This window comes from Anser cygnoides, chromosome 2, assembly GCF_040182565.1.
Source record: "Anser cygnoides isolate HZ-2024a breed goose chromosome 2, Taihu_goose_T2T_genome, whole genome shotgun sequence".
NCBI classification, from domain to species: domain Eukaryota; kingdom Metazoa; phylum Chordata; class Aves; order Anseriformes; family Anatidae; genus Anser; species Anser cygnoides.
In genome coordinates this window covers 37,106,434-37,128,315 of record NC_089874.1, presented here as the reverse complement: position 1 = coordinate 37,128,315, position 21,882 = coordinate 37,106,434, and the positions used below count along the sequence as shown (strand labels likewise).

At 40.5% G+C, this 21,882-nt stretch overlaps 1 protein-coding gene across 2 annotated transcripts in view; it reads right to left on the bottom strand.

The window, feature by feature from the left end:
- CHN2 (chimerin 2) overlaps positions 1-14,815 on the bottom strand; it is a 165,644-nt gene extending 150,829 nt beyond the window's left edge. Inside the window, exon 1 of one of the 2 annotated variants that reach the window (XM_048070207.2) lies at positions 14,715-14,815. In XM_048070207.2, coding sequence (XP_047926164.1) covers positions 14,715-14,763 — 49 coding nt within the window. In that variant the 5' untranslated portion in view covers positions 14,764-14,815. The remainder of the gene's footprint in view (positions 1-14,714) is intronic. The other variant, XM_048070206.2, reaches the window with a different exon arrangement.
- Between the last annotated feature and the right edge of the window lie 7,067 nt (positions 14,816-21,882).

Genomic DNA, 21,882 nt, shown 5'->3' with positions numbered 1-21,882 from the left:
GAAAGACTCATCAACTACAGCAGGTTAGATGAAAAACAAAACAAAACAAAAACCAACAACCATAAATCCAAAGCAAACTCAAAACGTAATGCAGCAAGCCAAAATACAGCCTGAGAAATGACATGAGAATTAACAACAACCCCTTTTTCATGTTTGAATTCATAGCCTACCACTCTGGCCAATAGATGATCAAGGCATAAAAGGAGCTCTCACAGGCCACAGCAGAAAATAATTGAGTCTTTTGAGATGTGCACATAGAGAACACAGGGCCCAGGGAAGCCCCCAGAACAGAACACTTCTTTAGGAGGGACTACATACATTTCACACTGAGGTTTCTGTGTAATTTACGGAACAAACACATGAAGAGTAACAAATGGTACGCATCAGAAGACGTTTATCAAAGACTTCGTAAGAAACTTAGAGGTGAAACAGCATTTTGACTGTCTCTTAAAATTGCCTCATTATCAGAGGACAGGAAGAGGGCTAACATTGTCAGTTTTATAAAGGGCTCCACAAAAAACTCCCAGTTACCTGACAACTGCACTTGGTAAATTGGTAGAAACTATTAAAACGAACAATACTACCAGACACACAGATAATATGATATATAGGCTAGTCAGCACAGCTTGTTGACTTGTGGAAGCTTGAAAATTTGGTCTAAAATTTGTTTGTTTTCAAATAATAACCCCACTACAAAACTCTTTTTTCTTAGTATTTCAGAAAGCTGTTGCAGACCTGGAGTTAAGCTCCTCATTCCTTCTTAAAGTTCCCTCAAATGGGAGCTGGCATCTCCCATTACATGGCCTGCAGGATCTGCTAAATCACAGGATACAGTAAACTGAGCTGACTATGGAGTCCTACCCATAAGATCGCATTTCCTTAAGTTTGTCATTGCCTGGCAGATGATCAGAAAGAAAATGCCCTTACTCATAGGCTTACAGAGGCTTGGATATACAAAAAAATTCTGAAGTCATTTCTGCTTGACATCAAACTATCAGACTTGTATCTGCAAGCAAGATAAATACATTCATGGTGGGGAAAAAAATCTGTTAAAATATGCAAATGCTTTCAGACTTGCATGTCGTTGATACTTTGGAAAGGTTTTGTGCGCCCACGATGTTTCTCCTTTCAATGGTAGTAGGGGACACGTCCAAATCACTACCTCAGCAGCTGCTATTCCAAATGGTACTCAACAGCCTCAGAAATGAACAGCATCAACTTCTTCAAGTATGTATCAATGAATAAATCTGTTCTGAAATGTTTACAAGTGAAGAGTCTGATCATCAAGGATGGGGAAAGTCAGTATCAGACTAAATAACTGTTGGAACACAAATGCAGGATAAAATTGCTCCCATCACTGACGTTACTTGGAGTCACTTCACTGGTTTAAGCATAGTTCTATTCTAACCCCAAGCCTGAGCGTAGCACATATCTACATTTGGAGGGAATGAGTATATATGAGAAAGGAGGGAAAAGCAAAGAGAAATGTAATTCAACTGTAGTGGGACAAAGCATTCCCTAAACTACTTTTATGAAGGGAACCACAACATATAGGAAATTTGTGACACTGTATTTTACCAAACAAAAGGGAAAAAATGTTCTAAATATGTCTCTTATATGGGCAAAACACCCCAAGTTACCGTCTAAAAAATTGTGAATATTTATTGAAAAATCTCTTTTTAAACTCCATGTTGATTTTAGTTATAGCCCCTGGTAGTAAATAAGTGGTTTCATTTTTCTGTCATTTTTGTCCCCCAGTTATGAAACAGGCACTGTGAGGCTTAGTTAAGGATTTACAGAATGATGCAAAAAAAAAAAAAAAAAGATTAAAAAAATCCTGCTGATAATAAACTCCTGATTATTACATAAGAGCAGTAAATCCAGTACTTCTGAAGTTAACATATTTCTTACAAACCGTAGACAGTGATGGACTTTCTGTAAGACACATCACTTTCAGACTAATTTGTGTACATTTCTGTTTTCTAGACACTCTGGAAGCTTTCAATCAATACACTACTGCCAGGAGTCAGCAAGCAGTTTTCTAAAGCTGCTTAAGAGATGAAGCTGAAAGCCTTTTCCTGTAAAAGGAATGTAAATTACACTACTCAATTACACTTACAATCATTTTATATTGAGTTTTTTCATCTTTAATTTTTGAGAAGTCTGTTTTGATAAGCTTATTATGCATATTGATAAGACTGATCAATTATTTTAAAAACTTGAACTGAACCAAACTGCCCCTCATTTTCACCATTTAGGCTAAAGTACTTGCCAATAACTGTGAATAATATAAATTTTAAATTATACCCTTCAGTGAATATATTTATTACTGTCATATCTGCACAAGAGGAAGCAATTGCAAAACCAAGCGATGACACGTACTCATCAAGCCAAAAGAGATCAAAGGAAGTGAAACAAATACAAGACAGAGAAGGCTTTCATGAGTCAAAGCCCTCTACAGCAGCTCTTTGAAGGCAACGTGCCTCCTCCTTAGTTAACAGAATTAAAGAAGAAATGGCTGGAAGGAGTGGGGGGCGCATTCCTGCTATTTTCCTAAACATTCCTGCTGATATTTTCTTAAACTTACACATGCATTCACTCAATACATGTAATTAATAACAGTGTCAATTCTTCACCCTTTTGACTGGAGTTTACACCAACTATGATAATGCTTCCAGTATTCTTCAAGTTACAAGACTTTGGACCCCAAATTGTTGTCTAGTCTGCATTTACACAGTCACCAACCTGTTTTCATGGAAAAGCCACTGTCTCCTTATAAATATCTCAGCATAAATAAAAATGCAGTAATTATTATATATATGTTTTAACAACATTCAGCAATGTAGACCTCCAGCCCTGAGTGTACTTTTTACATGCATGGTAGGAATTCTTCTAACTAATAACAAGCTGTTTTGTTTCACAAAGTTTTACTGAAATGAATCAGCTTATCTTCATGCTGTTTTACCCTTTTATTATTTGTTTTCTTTGTTTAACCACAACACGTTCGGGTCCTGTGCTAAACAACACCAAACTAAATAAAAGAAGAAAAAAAAACTTGAAAATTCAGATTCAGGTTTAAGTCTCTGATGACAGAAATGTATTCTTTCTCTGAAAGGAGGGAGCAACCAGCCTTCAAGAATATGTTCAGCAGAAAGGCAAAAAGAATAAAAAAGGAAGCTTAGTGTTACTTGACAAATGAGTATAATTAATGCTATATTTCTACACCTTTCAAGCTGATGATCTACATTACTGTAACTTAACAGAATAGTGGTCAGGGATAGTTATTCCAGAATATTTCTGTGTCTGAACACTATTTTGTCATTACAGCTCTTAAGACCGTATGTTCAAATAATTTTAACGTGCAAATAAACCCATATATAAACTGTACATACCTGCCAAATTTTGTAGTTCTAGCAGAAATTGCACAGTATGCATTGACTTCTTAAGTCTCCAGTGCTTAAAGCTTTACTGTTACATTAATCATTAAAAATAATACCTTTAACCCTTTGTGGTTGCACTTAAAATTTATTTTTTTAGCTTTATTTTTAAAACCAATGGTATAAAGCAATGTAATGGATTTGGGAGATTTTTTTTTCTTGATCAAATCAAATAATCCATCACTTCTGAAAGGAAATAAAACAACTGTTTAGCAATGTGACATAGCATTACCCAACAGCATGCACAGAAAACACTTTCCTTTTGTGTTCGTGATACTTTTTCACACTGCATGAGAAATCACAAACTGCAATACAGAAATCCACTATGGCTATCACACCAGGAGCTGCACCGATGGAAACGCAGCTCTTGGAGTTCCACCTTAAACCTCCTATCCTTGACATCCCATTCTATCTATCATATATGTACCTAAAATGCTACTGTTGCATAGGATGCTTCTTCAATTTGAGGGTCAACTTTTAGTTCAATCACAGGAAGAATAGGTATTATCTAGTTTTTCCACAACCAATAAGTGACGCTTTTGGATATATCTTAGACCTCCTCTGCTTGTCTGCTCCCTCAGAAATGCTTGATATGGCCTGAACCCAATGTGGACTAATGACACAATGTTTGTTAACACACCATCAGTGCACCTAGGGCTTCTCTCTTTAACATGCTGAGATGTACTTATCTACTACCAAAATGCCTGGACTTCCTACGTTAAAAACCTATAGATTTCTTCCTTGCTCAATGCCTTGGTCTGACACAGCAGCCCACTTTGTAAAGAGAATCCAGAAATCTCTACTTTTCAGTCTACACAACCTAAGTCAAAATATCCCCTTCTCCCGTCTGCATAATTTCAAAAAACCTAATTAGTTGGACATCTATATGCCTCAGTCCTTCTCCAGTTCATCAGTTTTATTTCTCAGGGGTTTACAGGTTTAGTGCTGTTAGTGTCATAACTGAAGAGGAAAAAAAACCATGCTTGTCAATCACCATTTCCATAGCTTTAATTTGTCTCCGAGCCCCAGACACTCACCCATGAATGTTGCAGTTTCATTCACGACAGCCACTCCTATTTAAGTCATCACTTATTTTTATTCTCTGAACTTAAGCAAAATTTCCAACACATATTGATATGTTAGAGGAAGGAGGATAGAGGTTAGAGGATATGGTCAGAGGAAGCTTAAAATTGAAATTTGTCCTTCTGTTTTGTTAAGACATCAAAAAGTTCAATATTCTTTCAGTAAATAATTTTGTCAACACAGAACAACCTAACTGTGTGTTTCAGATTGCTAAATAAAACAGAGAGCTATCACAGCATGAAGCCAAAAGCTGTCCATCATCTTGGTTTGCCTGGCAAGAGATCAGGAGTTATGGAGAGCATGCTCTCTCGAGAAACAGGTATTTATACAAATTATGTATAATTTAAGTCTTGTACATAATCCTTGGAAATTCGTCATCGATGAATTGACATATTATATATCTATGATATAAATGCACCAAATATTAAATATGTTATGTACCAGTACTTGGAGGAGGGGAGGTTTCCTGTGCAGCCTATAATAATTTGCCCCATCATAACAGCAGATGCTGCTTTAATGGAAAATGCATAAAAATACTCAGATAAGCAACCACCCAATCCAGCAAGCTGCTGATTTAGTACCTCAGTGCAGTGGGAACAGAAGGTACCAAGCAGCTTGAAGGGTCAGGACTGAATACCTTGTGCTCATAAAGGGGTTTTCATTGAAAAACAAAATCATTTACAAACAATTAATTCAGCTTTATGACACTTCCATGCACTGAAGAATAATAAAAAAAGTCCTGGATTTTACAGAAATTTGATTGCAACATTCACTTTTTTTTTTTTTTTTGTAAAGCCCTAAATCTTGGAACCTTATATGAAAAACTCTGCTCTAGCTCTTAGAGGTTCATTAATTGCTAGCCTTAATAAATGAATCAAAGAGACTGAAATGTGATCAAACTAGAGCTGGATCATAAATCCAGCTGGGTTGTATGTTCATAGAGCAATGAAGAAGAATGGAAAAGCTTTTCATTCTGAAGAAGAAAGAGGATTTTAGACAAGTCTGATTGTTTTGACTTCTTTGACTGATTTTTGTGCACCGAGTTAACAACATAGCACAGAGAAGTTAGACAACTTTCTCCCTGATCTACTCTGAGTTGCCAAGGCAGAAACAGGTGAATGCTCCATGTGTCATTAACTCTATACACGGCTCTATGTAGTACACACCCTTAATAAGATCTTCCCATCAGAACTCTTTGCAACATAGGTGTGGGGGTTTTGGTGGTTTTTTTTCTTCTTTTTTTTTTTTTCTTGTTTTTCTTTTTTTTTCCGTTTGTTTGTTAAATCTGGAGCAATGAATGTCAGCACCCCATATTTCAACCCTCAAATTTCTCCTATCTTTCAGAAGCTGTTGGCTGTAGAAAGCATGACCTAGAAGTGTTGATTCAGCAGTAACTCTACCCGCTATATTTGTAAGAACAGCAACAGTAGGTCAGATGGGTAGATTATCTCCCACAGTGACTATCAGTGGATACCTAAAGAAGAGTAAGAGGATATGGTAGGCATATAGTGTATATACCTCACCAGTGCAGTTTCCCAGCCTACATACAGCTCAGGGACTTTAGACAGAAATGATACACCATTGTGCTTAACAGCACTGGATGAATGGCCTATAAAGTCATCTAAACATGCTGAAAGCCCACATCAGTCATGAGCATCTCTATTTTTATGTGTTAAAGAGTTTCATGGATTATATATGCCTCTATGCTAGGCAGTACCCAACCCTGAACTCCCAAATGCGAGTTGGGATGTTTACTATTAATCTACACATTCTCACACACGATATGTAGACACTACCTACTCCGTATTCAACCTGAATTGATATCCAGCACTCCTCAGGTTTCACTGTACACATTTTTCCACAAGGTGATGCAGGACCAGCCACCCTCAAGAGGCAGGGTTAAATATATTTCATTCTGAATGAGGCAGTACTTCAGCCACACACAAAAATACTACTGCCTTTAACAGCAACCATGTATATTCCTTGGAAAAGTTGAAAATGGAGGATTTGCCTGGGCCTGAGGGATGATTCCCTCATCCTCTCCTCATTGCTTTGGGGCACACTGATCTAGTTTATTAGGGAATTAAGGTGGATTCAGTGCAGCTCCACACAGCAGGAAAATATTACAATGTAGATTCAGTGTCTTTTGATGGAAAATTTAATGTTTAAAGAGCTGGTGGATTCCTTTTGCTTTTGAATAGAGCATAGGCCCTCCAGAATATTTCTGGTAGAGAACCATATTCTCCCAGGAACTTCTGCCTGCCCTTGCAATGGCCATTGCCAGTATGCACACCGATGACACGTGCTTTTCATTTTTCTTTCTTGACATAAAATGAAGCCAAACATTTAACCAATTGATCTGTCAAGATAAGACAAATTTTTAGCAATTAAACGTCTGCTCAACAAGCTCAATCTCATTTACAAACTAAGTTCTCTAACTCTAGCATTTGATTTTCTTCTTTGATGAAATAAAAAACCATAACACCACAAACACACTTCCACCACAAAGACACTTCATAACTTTATTTTTTTTTTAAAGCTAAGAGCAATGTTTAAACACAAGAAGGTGAGAAGAAAGGAGAGGAAAAGCTACATGACAAGCTTGTAAGAACAAATTCAGAAATATGACTTGACACGTAGGTCATGGTAGGTGACGTGTGATTTCCTGACGGTAAGAAAGGGCCCACATAGTACTTTCCATACTGTCAGTACCAACACTGTAACTGAGACACCTTGTCTCGGGGGAATCAGACTGCTAGATAATGATATCCTCAGAAGAGATGTCTTATTTACTGAACTAATTGTTTTGTGATGACCTTGACCAATAACAACAGGAGTGAAGCAAGGGACACGTGCACATTCTTCTGCATTTTAAAAGCCCCTTAACTTGTCCTTACCTCACCAAATGCATGAGACCTAGTTTCATCCCCATCACCAGCAAACTTTAAAGCACATCAGTGTTGCAAGGACACTATTGCAGCATCAGTTTTCTGGTACCAGAACTACAGTCACTTTCCAGCCCCGGGATTTGGATTATTGCTGAGTAAAACAGGGTGATAAAACTATTATTGCTGAACTGTGCATGATTCATAGTTTGTAATAACTACCTCCAAATATAAAACTCGAATTTACATTCTCATAATCAAAGGTCAGAAAAAGACAGCAAGAATGGGTTATTATTCCTAGCAGTTAAAGCTATATGTTTACACAAGCTACTGTATGTAATTCTTAGACAAACTGTGACTACACCTGTGAAGAATGTGACATACACAGAACTACAGATTTGTAGCTTCTTGTATAAATCCTGCTACATTTCCCTGCAACAAAAGCTTCTTCATGCAATATTAATGTGCCATTCCTTAACACACAGTTCTCCAAATATTTAATCTCTGAAGTACCTCTTTGTTTTGTAGGAGAGAAGAGCAAACGACAACAGACTGGCTCCCCAGCATGGGAATGCCTTCTGCCAGCACTCAGCCTTGCAAGCGAGGCAAACCCTGCTATGGCTGCCCTTTAGCCAAAGGGATGCTTTGGTTGTATATATAAACAAAGTGACTCAAAAAACCCATATTTCTTCACCTAAAACAGCAGGTTAAAAACTTACCTACACACAATAGTAGCCAAATGATTATAATTTGAAAAGTGCCTTGTGAAACACTATGGGTGCAGCCGTACAGGAGGATTGTGCATATTTTAAAATATTCCTTCCTATCATTGCTCAGTGTTTGGCATAGCTAAACCTTCTTAAAACCATCAAACAGAAGGCAAGGACTAGTCAACTGAACTGGTATCCAAAAAGGTCATCATGACAGCATGAAAGACTGTTTGTCTGATCCTACACATATGCCTCTGAAACAAGCATATCCATAAGAGAAATAAGACTTTTGCTTCACCAAGTATAAATATAAGCTAAATTGTGAAGCAGAGATGTATTATACCAGTTTCCAGTATGTTTTATTCTCAGTAATCACAGCCTACATATTCAGTAGCTAACTGTTGGATCAATCATTACATCAGGATGGGGTACTTTGCCATTATTCCCTTTTGAATTTTCATTATTTTTAATAAGAATGGTGAGTTTTTTTATAATCACCAAATACAAAAGACTTCAGCTTTAATTTAGAGCAAGAACACCCTGGCCAGCAGAAGCTTGGCATAAGGAACAGGAAGAAAAAAAAAAAAAAGGAATAAAAAAAACCACTCTTATTGCCCTTTTAAAAATCAGAAGTAACACCTTATCAGCATAATGGCAGCGTTATTTAAATAGCTTTCATGTACCATTTTCACAACACTATTTCTATTAGATCATTGAGAATAAACATCTGTTTTCATTTACTAATCTTTTTCCCCAATTAGAATCTCTCTGAATCTGTGTACAACAGTAATTTCATTTCTTCTCACTTGCTAGCATCTTAATTAAAATCAGCTTCTGTTGACTTTCATTTTTACAATATATCTGCCTATTTCACATCATAGCACCTTCATGACCCCTAGAGAGTCATGAGCCTTTAATATTTTATTTTGACCTTGTTAAGTTACCAGAACCATCAAAGATTTTTCTTCTTCCCTCAGTAAGCCATTTTTTATCCTGAAATGCACAGTATGTGTGAAAATACATAGTTGAGAACTATGCTGCCTTTGAACAACATACCTCTGTTCATTTATGAAAAAAAGCAATTTGTCGTTTTTCAATTTATGACAAGAATGAGTTTTCAAACCATAAACTTCATTATTAATTTAGGATCACTGGTTAAATGATACTTAAATGCCTTTTTCCGTGAGCTTCGGGACAGAAAATTATAGTTTTCGATTTTCAATTTAAAAAAAAATCACCAATAACTGGCGATTTTAAAAGAAGAATTTATAACAGTCATCTTTTATATAGATATCAGAGTTTACAAAAGCTGGAGGTTTGTAGGGAGAATAGGCATCTTAGAGCAGCTAATTATTCTATACAGCTGAAAAGTAAAAATATGTAGACAAGACACACAAGCCCATCTCCAGGCCTGCAGCAGAAAGCTCACCTATGCGTTTCCAACTCAGTCATATGGCCTAGTGACAGCTATTACCTGGGACACAAACAGCACGTGAAGAAGCATCGGCTCAGGTGGGAAGTGGAAAGGTGCACAGCTATCCCTTCAGCATCCATGGCTTCTCTGGCACCTGAAAATTTATCTGTGGAGCTCTGGGTACACCAACAACATATTTTTATATTTGCCTTGTAAAGGCAAAGATTTTGGCACAGTCTGAGTCCTGCTGGAAGAGAAAGCCTAATGGCACGCTACCCTCTAGCAGACTTGCATTTATACTTGCCTTTGGTGTGGATGCAACTATCTCTCTTACCTGACAGATCCAAGCTCTCTAACCTTCCTGCCCACTACAGGGAGGCTATCTGGCAGAAGGCTTCTCACACAGAGCTCTTTTTCAGAAGAACTCAAAGTCTTGAAGGCAGCTGGGATTTCCAGCCATTTTGCTAGCTTAGGATGGCACAACAGTGAGGAGGCTGAGACATCTGACACCCATAAATGGAGACAGGTTGGGAAGCATGCTGGATTTTTTTGTTCCTCAGAAAAGCAGAGGAGAAGTACAGAGGTATCTTCAAGCAAGACTGAATTCAAATTCCACAAAGTGGAGCCTGAAGTTCATCAGTCATGAACAATCAGTATTTGGCTGCTGGGTAAACTGGAGACAGCTGGTGATGAAGGGGGAGAAGTAAAAGGTTTGACAGGAGAAGATGAGAAGTTTCAAAAATAGATAATTAAAATTAAATTAAAATAAAAAAGATCAAAATGAATGAGAATAAGGGTCAGTACTAAGACGGGGAGCAGCAAGGGAATAGGTCTGTCTTAAGGAGAAAGCAGCATGAAGGAAAGCACAGAAACATGTACAGTCCTCTTTCAAGGACAGGATAGCAAAAAAAGATGCCACTTGTGGTTGAATCAGCACTTCAGCTAGAGAAAATCACAAAATTTAAGGGGCTTGCAAGGCATAAAGCTAACAGACCACCTGGGCATTTGCTATAGAAGAGATTGTGGGAAAATGAAGTGGAATTCCCAGTGAAAGTAATTATAATTTGAGCAGTTCGTATGCTTTGCAGATTTACCCAAGGTCCAAAGAAGAGTACTTAATTTAACTGCTTAGCAGATCCACCTTCTTCCCTTGGCACGGTATATCCTTTTCTCCCCCAGACACATTTAAATGCAAGTGTTAGTAACCAAAGAGCAGCATAGGTTCTGTCTCCAAAAGCAGAGAGTTATATATGGAGAAATGCAACACAAATATCCACTGCTCTCTCCTGTAGATTTTGTTGTCACCAACTGCTAGCTTACTGAAAAAAAAACCACATCATAGATTCCAGTCAGATGGGCCCCATGATGAGTACCTAGTGCTCCTGAACTACGATTAGCCTCCTCATAGCTGTTCTTGGGACCAACACCAAAACCACTAACTGAAGAAGAGACAGGGTCTCAAGCTGTGAAAGCAAAGGAGTAACACATCCCTAAGTACTAATACTTGCATTAACATTAGTTTATATCTCATAGGTCTTCAGACATGTCAGCAGCCCATTTGCTACAGTTACAATGAGCCACCCTGACATGCCACTTTGCAGGCAGTACTTACAAATGACTGCTCCAGGACAGAACGAAATTCTGGTCTTTACACAGACACAAGTTCAAGTGAAGGCTATAAATCCCACTTGCACCTTTACAGAAGTGTAGGTGGGAAGGCAAAATATCTACACCATAAAATTCTTGGGCAGCTTTCTCACATGGCATGTTCTTGAATTGTTTAGCATTTTGACTTGTTGAACATTCTCATTGACATGAACTGGCAAGAATCAAAACAGAAACATGACAAGGCAAATGGTCATTTGCAGAAACAAATTCCCATGTTTCAGCACCAGTGTTCATGAACTAACTTTTTTCACCCTGCCCAGGGCTTCATGGGGCTACTTTGTTCCTACAATACAGCTGTGCTTACCAGAATAATGAATGTCTGTTTTTAAAAAAGAAGAGTAGAGATGAACATTAAAGAATGGAGAGCTATCTGTATTTTCAGAAAGGTATGTAAGAGATGGAAGAAATCATCCCTTTAAAAAAAAGGGAATGAAAATTCCCATCTGCCATTCAAACGCTAATTCCCACTATTATCACTCAGTCAATAAAACCTTTTACTTCTTAGAAGACAGATTCTAGCTAACCCTTGCCTTTCCATACAGGTAGTAGAGCCTAAACGAAATCTTAGAAAGAACCTTAAGATGCTCAGCACCGCACTGTGTTCAGATGGACCAGAATCTGGCTATCAATCAGCTCAACATGTACTCACGCATATGCCCCCTTCCTACTAGCTAGTACCCTGACAAGTACCCAGAAGAAATTAAGGAAGACTTGGTTGTTAACTATCACATTGTAGTGCTCAAAACTAACCACATATTTGGATGTTATAGACACTACTTTCTGGACTTCTGTTGTTACCTCAAAACAGGAGCAAACCCTGGCAGTGCTCTCAAATTTGAATTATTTATATGCTCTCAAGAAGAACAGTCCTATTTATTTTCAGAATGTTTGTGTATGGGTGTATCTTAAGATACATATATATGTACACATATATATATATATATTTTTTGCTGAAGCTAAAAATGCATTTGCAAGTATAGTCTAATAGTATAGTTCAAATAGTTCCTAGATTATTTCAAGATCTGAATTATATGAGCAATATTTTAATTTGGCTTCAGAAGTTCTGTCTGAGGTGGACAAACACTACACTGCTCCTAGAAATGGACAAATGATCCAGCAGCACATTATGTAGCTTGATCAAGGCCAAGCATCAAGTCAGTGGTACAGCTGAGTACTGCAACTTGGTGTTCTGCCATCAGCCATGAACTTTATTTCTATTAGTAAAGTGTAGCGTAGTGCTATAATCTTCCCTCTTCTCCTGAGTAGAAATAATTATGTCATTTGGAAGTCTTCATACTGGTAAGTTAAACATACACATAAATTCTACCAAATTAAATTTAAAAGCAAGACTGTTTGGTTAGATTATGTAAAAAAGCATGCTCTAAGACTTGCTGAGTTCTGAGAACTGAAACCACAGACAGCCAAAATACAGCTGCACATAGTCAGATATGGTGTGTCTGCTAATATTGGAAACTTCAGCATGCTGCAGCAAATTTAACTTCTGATTAGTACATATAAAGAAAAAAAAAACACACCACAGACTGAATGCACTGGGAAGAAAAAAAAAAAAGCACTCCAACATTGTAAAGTATGAAAGTGAAGGGCACTCTGTTATTTTATGAAGCACTTGACAATATTTATTAGTTGCATTACTGTGGCATCTAAGAGCCCCAAGCGTGGGCCAAGGCTCAGCTGTTCTTGTCCTTGCAAAAAAATACAAACCAAAATATAGACCACAAACTGCTGAAGGCTGTAGCAAAGGGCTTCATACAAAGCAGAGAGCTGTCAAGAGCCAGCCCCCCTAACTTTCAAGTATGTGCATCTGCTCAGAGCTCAGTTCGCAGGCTAGACGCTAAGCTTGGTGCTGGATTCACCTAACTGCAGGTGAAGCCACCTCGAGTTAGCCAATACCAAATGCCCACACTTATCATGTTTCTGAACTCCCACTCTTCTTTTCAGATCAGGCATTTGAACCCAGACTGCAACGGTTCAGTGTTGGATGAATCCTGGGGCCTGACTCAGTACAGCCTGAGGGGATTCAGAAGCCTGTGCTGAGCAATGTTTCTCGGAGGCTTGCACAACGTGCCAGAAAGTCTTGGAGACTCACAGAGTACAGAAGCTAAGCACACAGGGAACATGCTTCTGCAGCTTAATGCTTAGATCACCAAGGAGGAGAATCATGGGTTCCAGTCCAGATTTTTAGGGTTATTTCTGTGTTTTTCACATAACTGAGATGTAAAAATCATATACATAATCCATCAAATAAAAGTCACATTGCCTGGATGAGGACCTTAACTAGTAGGCTACTGAGTTGGGTAGACTCTTGCTTGTTTTCATTCCAGTCTTGCGACTCTTGCATCATGAATGTGAACACAACACAATTTCTCATGCCTACTTCTTTTAGGTGCTTTCTAGTTTAGGCAGTCAGGGCTTGCAGTGTTAGTGTTTGCTATTAAAAAGGTTGGAATAAATATGTATTTTAAGGAGCCAGTTCCTTCTTTGGATCTGGCTGTAAGTGGCACATACTGGAACAGGGACACATATAGTAAGTTGTGTAAGTCATACACCATCTTTAAAAGAAACATTTGCTCATTGCTTTTTAAATTTATTTATATTTTCTACAGTTGTATTGATAGCCAAAGGAGCTTGTCTGCTTTTCACAGCACATATTGCTATGTTTAAAAAGAGCTTTTACAAATTCTCAGTCTGGCACCTCACATAAAACACTGAGTCACAAGTCCTTTGAACCCCAAAGTTGTTCATCCCTCTATTTACTTCTTCAGCCCAATAAACGCCAGGATAATGCTGAGGATACGCTCCCTGCCAATTCCTTCGGTCTACTATCACTCACGCATTAAAATAACAACTCAATGAGGTAAGAAGCAGACGGCGGTACTATTATACCACGGCTTTCCATTTCAGACCGCCTCGCTCACAGACGCAACTTTTCTGTTTCCCGGCGTTAGGCGGGATGCCAGCCCCATGCCACCACCACCGATCCCCAGGGCAAGCAGCGCATCCTCAGCCCCCCGCACGGCCCCCGCGCGTGTAATTTATTTTATATTTTGACCCGGAACGTTTTTAGTTAATTACTGAGTTCGTTTTCAACCGGGAACCAGTTGCGGGTATTCTAAAGTGTTTCAAAACGCCCTGGGTGCCGCGACCCGCAACCAGGGGCACTCCCGGCGGCAGTGCCCTGAGAGGGGTGCGCTGTGCCCGGGGGGAGCGCAGGCGGGTGAGGCGGTCCCCGAATGTCTCCCGCCCCCCCAAAACATGCCCGTGGGAGCCGGAGGGCTCTCCCGGTAACCTGCCGAGAGGGTGGCTGACACCCCCCTCCCTGACCCCACACAAAGGCAGAGGGGAAGGGTTGGAGCGGGGGGCGAGCCGAGCCCCGCCGCCCCCGCAGGGGTATCGGGGAGAACAGGGGGGGCACCGCGGAGGAGCTCGGGGCAGGCGGGACGGCGAGCTGCGGACAGGTAAAAATGGAGGGAGGGGAGACACCGCTGGCGAAACTTACCGGAGGAAACGGACGAGCCGGACAGACTGGAGTTACTGGATGCTGCCATGGTCCCTCCTCCTCCTCCTCCTCCTCCTCCTCCTCCTCCTCCTCCTCCTCCTCGCCCCTTAGCTGCGAGCCCCGCGCGGTGCCCCGCTGCCGCCCGGCCGCTGCTGCCGCCAGCCCATGGCCAAATGCCACCGCCCGCGCCCCGCTTCCTGCGCCGCCGGGGAGCGGCAGGCGGCGGAGCCCCGCCGGGGCGCTGCCGGCCGCGCCGCGGGGCTGGGCTGGGCGAAGCTGCTCAGAGGGGCCGGCAAAAGGCCCCGCGGTGCTTCCAGCGCCCCTCTCCGCACGGGGAGCGGGGTCACCTCGCGGCGGGGACAGGAGAGCCGCCCTGCCTGCCTGCGCCTTGCCTTGCCTCGCCTTGCCTCGCCTTCCCTCCTCCTCCTCCTCCTCCCTTCCCTTCCCTTCCCGTCCCTTCCCTTCCCCGCCTCCTGGCGGGCAGCGCTGACAGCCCGCCGGGGGGGACCCGCCGCCGCCGCCGCTCCCCCCGCGCACACAAAGAAAGCGGCGGCGGGCAGGGGGGGTCCCGCTCCGGTGAGCCCCGGTGGCCCCACCGAGTGGCTGCCGAGCCCCAGTCCTGCACGGGGCTGGTGGCCAGAGCGGCTCCTGCCCGGTACCGGTGCCCGTGCCCCCGCCGGAGCCTGTTGAGCGACTCTGCACGGCTCTGCCGCCGAGGGGGCTCCGCGCCCCCATCAGCGGGGCTGCGCACCTGGGGCAGGGCATGTGTCAGCCCTTTGTCTGCCTGCTGCTTTCCTCCTCCGCCTGGCACCTCTCACCCTCACATTTCTTCCCCTTTTTTTTTTTTTTTTTTTTATTATTTTTCCGCACATGGCTTCCCTTTTCTTAAAAAAGAAGCCAACACCCTCCCGCTCCCGGGCTCTCCCTGCAGCTCCCCGGCTCTCCCTGCCACTCCTGGGCTCTCCCTGAGCCCAGCAGGGGCCGCAGGTGGTGCGGTGGGGGGGCCCGGCCGCAGCTGGGGCCCGGCGGCTCGGGTGGGGGCCGTGGGGCCCCCCACGGAGGTGCCTGGCAGCCGTGCCGAGGGCACTGGCCTGCCTCTTAATGGGCGACTTCCAAAGAGGACGAGCCAAGAAAGCATCAGTTGAAAGCTCCTCTCTGCTGACCGCTCTTTATGTTTCCTTCATAGCGCTTTATTGCCAGCCAAAGCTTCCATCTCATTTTATTAAATGAGGGCAAAAAGGCAGCAGGAAGGTGGTCAGCTGTCAGATGGTTGTCAAAAGCTGAGCGGCATGGCAAGTCTTGTTGGCATGTGATCTGCAAGAAGCCTCTAACCCATTTGCCTTGATGATGATTTATGAAAGCCTTCCATGTTTCATAACAGAGAAGCTATAAAATAAAGTTACTTCGGGACGAGCGAGGAATCGCATTCAAGTTTCTCCGGCAAGCTAAGCCCTATCCACCCAGCCGCACAGCTTTCGAACGATCGTGCAAACGGCGTGTCCTCGCTGTAACCCGCAGCCAGCCCCTTCCCCTCCTTCTCGTGCCAAAATAAAACCCGTGCTCGCTGCACCAGGCAGCCGGGTCCCCTGTCTCCTCGGGAAAAAAGGTGTCGAGACCCCCTCTAGCGGCCAGCGCACAGCCGGTGCCCGCCATCCCCGCCGCCCCGGCCGGCAGCGGTGCGGGGCTCCGACCCCATCGGGAGTCCCGCACGGAGCTCGGGGCGTGTCTGGTGCAACTTGCTTTTCCAGGTTTGCTTTTGTAATGATAGTTCACTCCATGTGAGATGCAGAAACCTTTACAACCAGCTTTGGCGCTAACTCATATTAATCTGTAAATTACCACCTGACGTACAGAAAAACACTACAGGCGCGTCGCTGCTTTTTGGTCCTTGGCCAAATATTTAGTGTCATGCGTTTTAAAGATTAAATGCTGAGAAAAAAACGAGAAAGGCAGAGGGTTCTTTTGACTTCTGGATTAGGTCATAAAAGCTGGCTGAAACCTGGGATGTAGAAAAATATTGTAGTATGCTATGCAATATGGTAAATGTCAAGACTAATAGTAAATTGTTCACTCATACAGTACATCATGTTATGAAGTAGTATTCACTTGTCTCCTACATGTTTATTTTTTTCTGCTCCTCCTGCTGTATCTTTCTTTCTAATTTGTCTCCTCATAGTCTGTTACATGTCTTCATTTTTCTTCTTCATAATCCTGCCCTCATCTGTTTCCACAAACAGTCAGAAAACTGTCATAGGATTGGGGACATACAGAGTTGTTAACAAAACTAATAGAATCTGTGGGAAAGATAGCACAGACAAAAAGAAAGAGGGTTCTCCCTAACCTCTTAACTGGAGCATGCTAGCTAAGTAGATATTGAAGGACCTCAACAAGTGATTTTATATTTATACATATATACATTTACTTTGAATGAATATTGCAAAAATAAACCTACCTGCATACTACCTCCAAAACTATATTCCATTTGTACCATCTGAATGTATAGTGCTTAAGAGTTTGCTTATTGTCAATGTTCTGGTGATAAAATTTAGTGGACTGTTCCTGGCAATAGTAAATAGCAGGTGTTAGAGAATATTAGTTGAATATTCATGCTCCTGGTTTTGATCACTTACACTAGAGATCTGATTCTAGATAATGCTTTTATCCTTACAGGGGAACCTATCTATTCGCTCAGAATAAAGTGAATTTTGATCCCCAAATTTAATCATATTGCTAAATATTAGACCAGAAATATTTGGTAAATAATATTTAAGTAATTTGGTAAATAATATTTTAAAAAAAGAGAAAAAATCATTCTGCTGAGATTTTGTAGAGAGAAAAGAATTTTCATGATTAATTTTAAATGATCTTTCCAGCCATAAATCTGAACAAAGCAACAGAGAAATTTTGCCAGAAAATGACTACTCCGGGTATTCCAATAAATACAAATGAAGTATTTGCTGTGCAAAGTCCTTGAGTATGGAACTGTGTGGTTACAAACCTGAATACCTTTGAAGGATAGGCAAATGTTGGTATCTTTGTGATAATAGCAGGCATAAGGTTAGGTAACCTCAATTTCTGCAACATTTAGAGGTAAATTAATAAAGTTAAGTGAAATGTCCTGTAGATTAGAAGAAACTTTTACATTTCAAGATAGGATGGCCTTTTCCTTGGGAGCAGCAAAGAACAAGAAAAGCCATGAAATTAGAGGGAAATTACTAGATGAAAGGGAAAGCAAATCTGAAAGAAACAAAAGTAGCCTTGTTAAGTGTACAAGTGCAAAAGTTAAAGCAGTGTAGTTTAATCCCAGTTTTATTTTGCAGAAGTTGTGAACAGATTCTGTCCTCATCTAATTAGTGCAGAGCCTGGCTTTATCCATTGCTAGAAGTGGGAATACTCAGATAACAGGAATAAACTATAAATTGTAGACTGGATACTCTCTTTGATGTAGACTGTCCACAGGCTTTCTGCACCTGTGTGCTTCATAAAAATCTGATAAAAATCTCTCTCTTTACACTCCTGATGGCACTTGATTATACTGTCTGCTTGCATATCTGAACTTTCATGAGAAGCCCCATAATCCAGAAGTTTTGGGTGACTCAGTAAAATGACTTTTCCCTATATATGATCTTAGAAACTCCACATGTATGGACATTGCCATTGACATTAACAGTGACTTGCAGAGGGGAAATACCAATCTATGCTTTGTATTACAAGTGAGAACGATCTGTAGGCTTCTCTGTTTTCATTCCTGGGGAAGATTTCTTGAAGGTAGCCTTGCTTCTAGAATCATTCAATGCAATTTTTAATGACAGAGTTTCAACATATACAGAGAGAGAGGGAGAGAGAGAGAGAGGGGGAGGGAGGGAGGGAGGGAGGGAGGGAGGGAGGGAGAGGGAGAGCGCGCGCGAGAGAGAGAGCGCTTACCTAGGGATTAGAAAGCTTACCAAATCAGCTCTTGGACTCTACTTAAATTCCGAAGAAGTGACCGTCTGCCTGAGCTAGCAATATAATATTTAAAATAACATTCCAAAAGCTAGTAGACATGGGAAGCCCAAAGTAATAGTTGGAATATTACAGGAACCCTGAAGTATTGCTGCTGTTTCCAAAGAAATCTATGAAAATATCTAAAAAGTTTCTCCAAACTGTCAGTGCATTATGTTTTTTCTGTACCTTTCTTTAATTATCCACTGTCTTACTTTTTCAGGGTAGGATTCCTGTTCAAACCAGAGTTTATGCACATTTTGTTCTCAAATAACCAATAATGAGTAAATACTATAGAACTGCAGCAAGTAGCACAAGACCTATTGATCCCAGCAAAAACCTAAGTGATACATTTAGAAAGAATTATCTTTCATGGTACAGTCCTGAATCTGTAAGTGTGCAAGTATGCACATAATTTCATTTTCCCATTATATCTGGTGGAATGGCATATTTTAGTAAAATTATAGGTATGAGCAGGATAAGGGCCTACATTTGGAGATCCATCAATATAAACCATTGTGACTTTGACAGATGAGGGTATGTCTATATTTCTTTCATGCTATCAGGTGGCCTCAGAAGTGGCCTTGGCTCCTCAGACAACTGGTACAGCCTGGTTAGTGTCCTTATTTCCAAAGGCTCTGCAGACAGACCACCTGCCTACCACACAGAGTCATTAGTATCACAGGTAACTCATTACAATGACTTTGTGGAGTTGAGAAGGCAAATTCTACCTGATAGTTTTCTATGCTTCCATAAGATAAAAGCAAACAGAATATCACCCTTCCCCCAAACAGCAGGATGAAAACCTAAAAATAACAAATAAAGGAAAGTGGGCAGAACTATGCTGCTTTCCTTCCAGACTCCAGAGATTTTTCCCTTTTAACTAAATTGCATATTGCATATCTAAGTATTCACACATATTTAACATCCTGGTTTCCTCTCATTCAACTTTATACAAAGTAGGCACTTTCACTGGGGAGGCAAAGACCTCCGCTTAGAACTTCCTTCATTTTAATGACTTGGCAGAGTGCTTCCTGCTTAGCTGCAGAGAAAGAGGTCTGAAATACAAGTATAGACAAAAATTTTTTTTTTGATTAGGTAGGTCACTAGATGGGGCCCGTAGAGACATGAAGCTCTGCATCAGCCTGGCTTAGTCAGTCTGAAATAAGTTCATCTATAACAAACATTTATATCACTATCTTCTACTTGCTGAAGTCTCCATTACACAGGAGCCATTTCATAAGAGTTCTAAAAGAATCTGGCCTGCAATCGGTGCACCTTGAGTCTCCTTAGTCATGAGTCCCCCCTCATCCAATGCTAACAGACAAGCTTCATGTTGACTCCTGGCAGCCAAGCCTCTGTAGACCACTACAGTATGATCCATACAGCCTTTTGAGCTTTGCAGTCATGGCATCTCGGATTACGTTTATGGCATCTTGCATAATCCACTGTATCTGAAGGCTGGGTTATTATCAGAAAGCAGCAATGACTTACACTGCATGATAAACTTTCGCCTTGTGGGGAGGATGGGAGTTTGAAACCTAGTTAGCAAATGTATTCCAGGATGAAAACTGGCATTTATTATTTCAGTGTGAGTGTAGATATATTGGCAAGAAATGTTGGCTTTTAATTAATTATGTAAATTAGAGGAAAGTAAAGATGTTTGGCCCACTGCTTTGATTATGTAATAGGTATAGAAATATAAATGTTCTGCACAAGACAGCAAGACATTTGACACAAAGATTTAATGTTGTTAAAGACCTAAAACGCTAATCCTTCTTTTGATGTTTATGTTACTTAGCTGGAATAGGAGGAAATGCATTATTCATTATTTGATATTACAAAAGTGAAAGACCTTTATAAGCAATATATAATCCATATTTATATACTTTCCATGGTACTTGAAAATTTTACTCAATATAAGCAGAAGCCATAATAAGAAACATAAACCAAAATATCAGTAAATAGCAGATGCACACTGCATTTTTGTATGAATAAATTATGTGAGCCATAATGGTTGCAACAGCAGGTGGTGATGTAGCTCAAAACTCTCTGTGATTTCTCACTTTTTTCCTCGTACTCCAAAGAGTAAGGTTTGAGACCCCTGAGACCTAGTGCAATTTTTAGCTCTGCATCTTTAATAGGTGAACAAACTAGAGACAACTATCGAATTTTATTAGCTCTGCCAAAAAAAAAAAAAAAGTAGCAAATAACCTGGTCATCACTCGTGAATGCTAAACCTGCTGCCATGACTAATTTATGAATGTTCATCCTATTTGTCCTTTCATCTTTCTTCCTGTCTCATACATCCTATTTTAATTAAATCTCAGATTGAGAGTTCACTGGGGCAGAGAATTTCCTTATTATGTTGTTTTCAAAGTTTTTCTATACAGAGAAGCTCTAAACTGTAATTGGAAGCAGATAAAGATTCTGAAATTACTAGAGTCAACTACATAACTGCCATTAGACCTGATCAGAAAAAAAAAAAAAAAGTGTACAGAAAAAAATTCTAGTGAAATTGAACTTTAGTGGGCTTGTCCTTTCTTAATATAAGCAGCAATTTTCAAATCCTTTTTGCCTTGGAGAAGAGAATTTAAAAGTCCAAACTAATTATCATTTACAGAGTAATAAATTACTCGTAGTTTGGAGCATGACAGCATTTTCTTTAAATTCTTCCAGCAATGGAACCTGAGGCTACTAAATATTTAAGTAGATATCTAATTTTTTATATAATTCATGCAATTTTAAAAAGTAAAAATCTGTTATAGAGATCATACTTAAATTGTATCTAAGGTGGGTTTTTTTTTCTCTTTTTTAATGAACCATAAATACTCATAATTTTGAACTCATTAGTGAAGCTTTTTATTGTTCCAGGTAACAGGTATCAGACAAGTATCACATAGATAGGGAAAGAGGATTTTTCTCCATGTTTCTGCAGTGCCTCTCTCTGAATAAAATGAATCACATTTTAGTGTGAAGGTCAGGCCTGTATATAAGCTATTCTCAACCTCTTTTCTGTAATTACTGAAAATGGTATCACTGTGACAGACTCTGATGTAGGTGGAGAGGTGGAACAAGAAGAACAGAAATGATGTTGAAGAACTTAACAGTCAGTCCACTTTGCTGAATACTCTGGATCTCATGTTACTATGTGCTAACCAACTCAACATGAAATACGGATGTACTG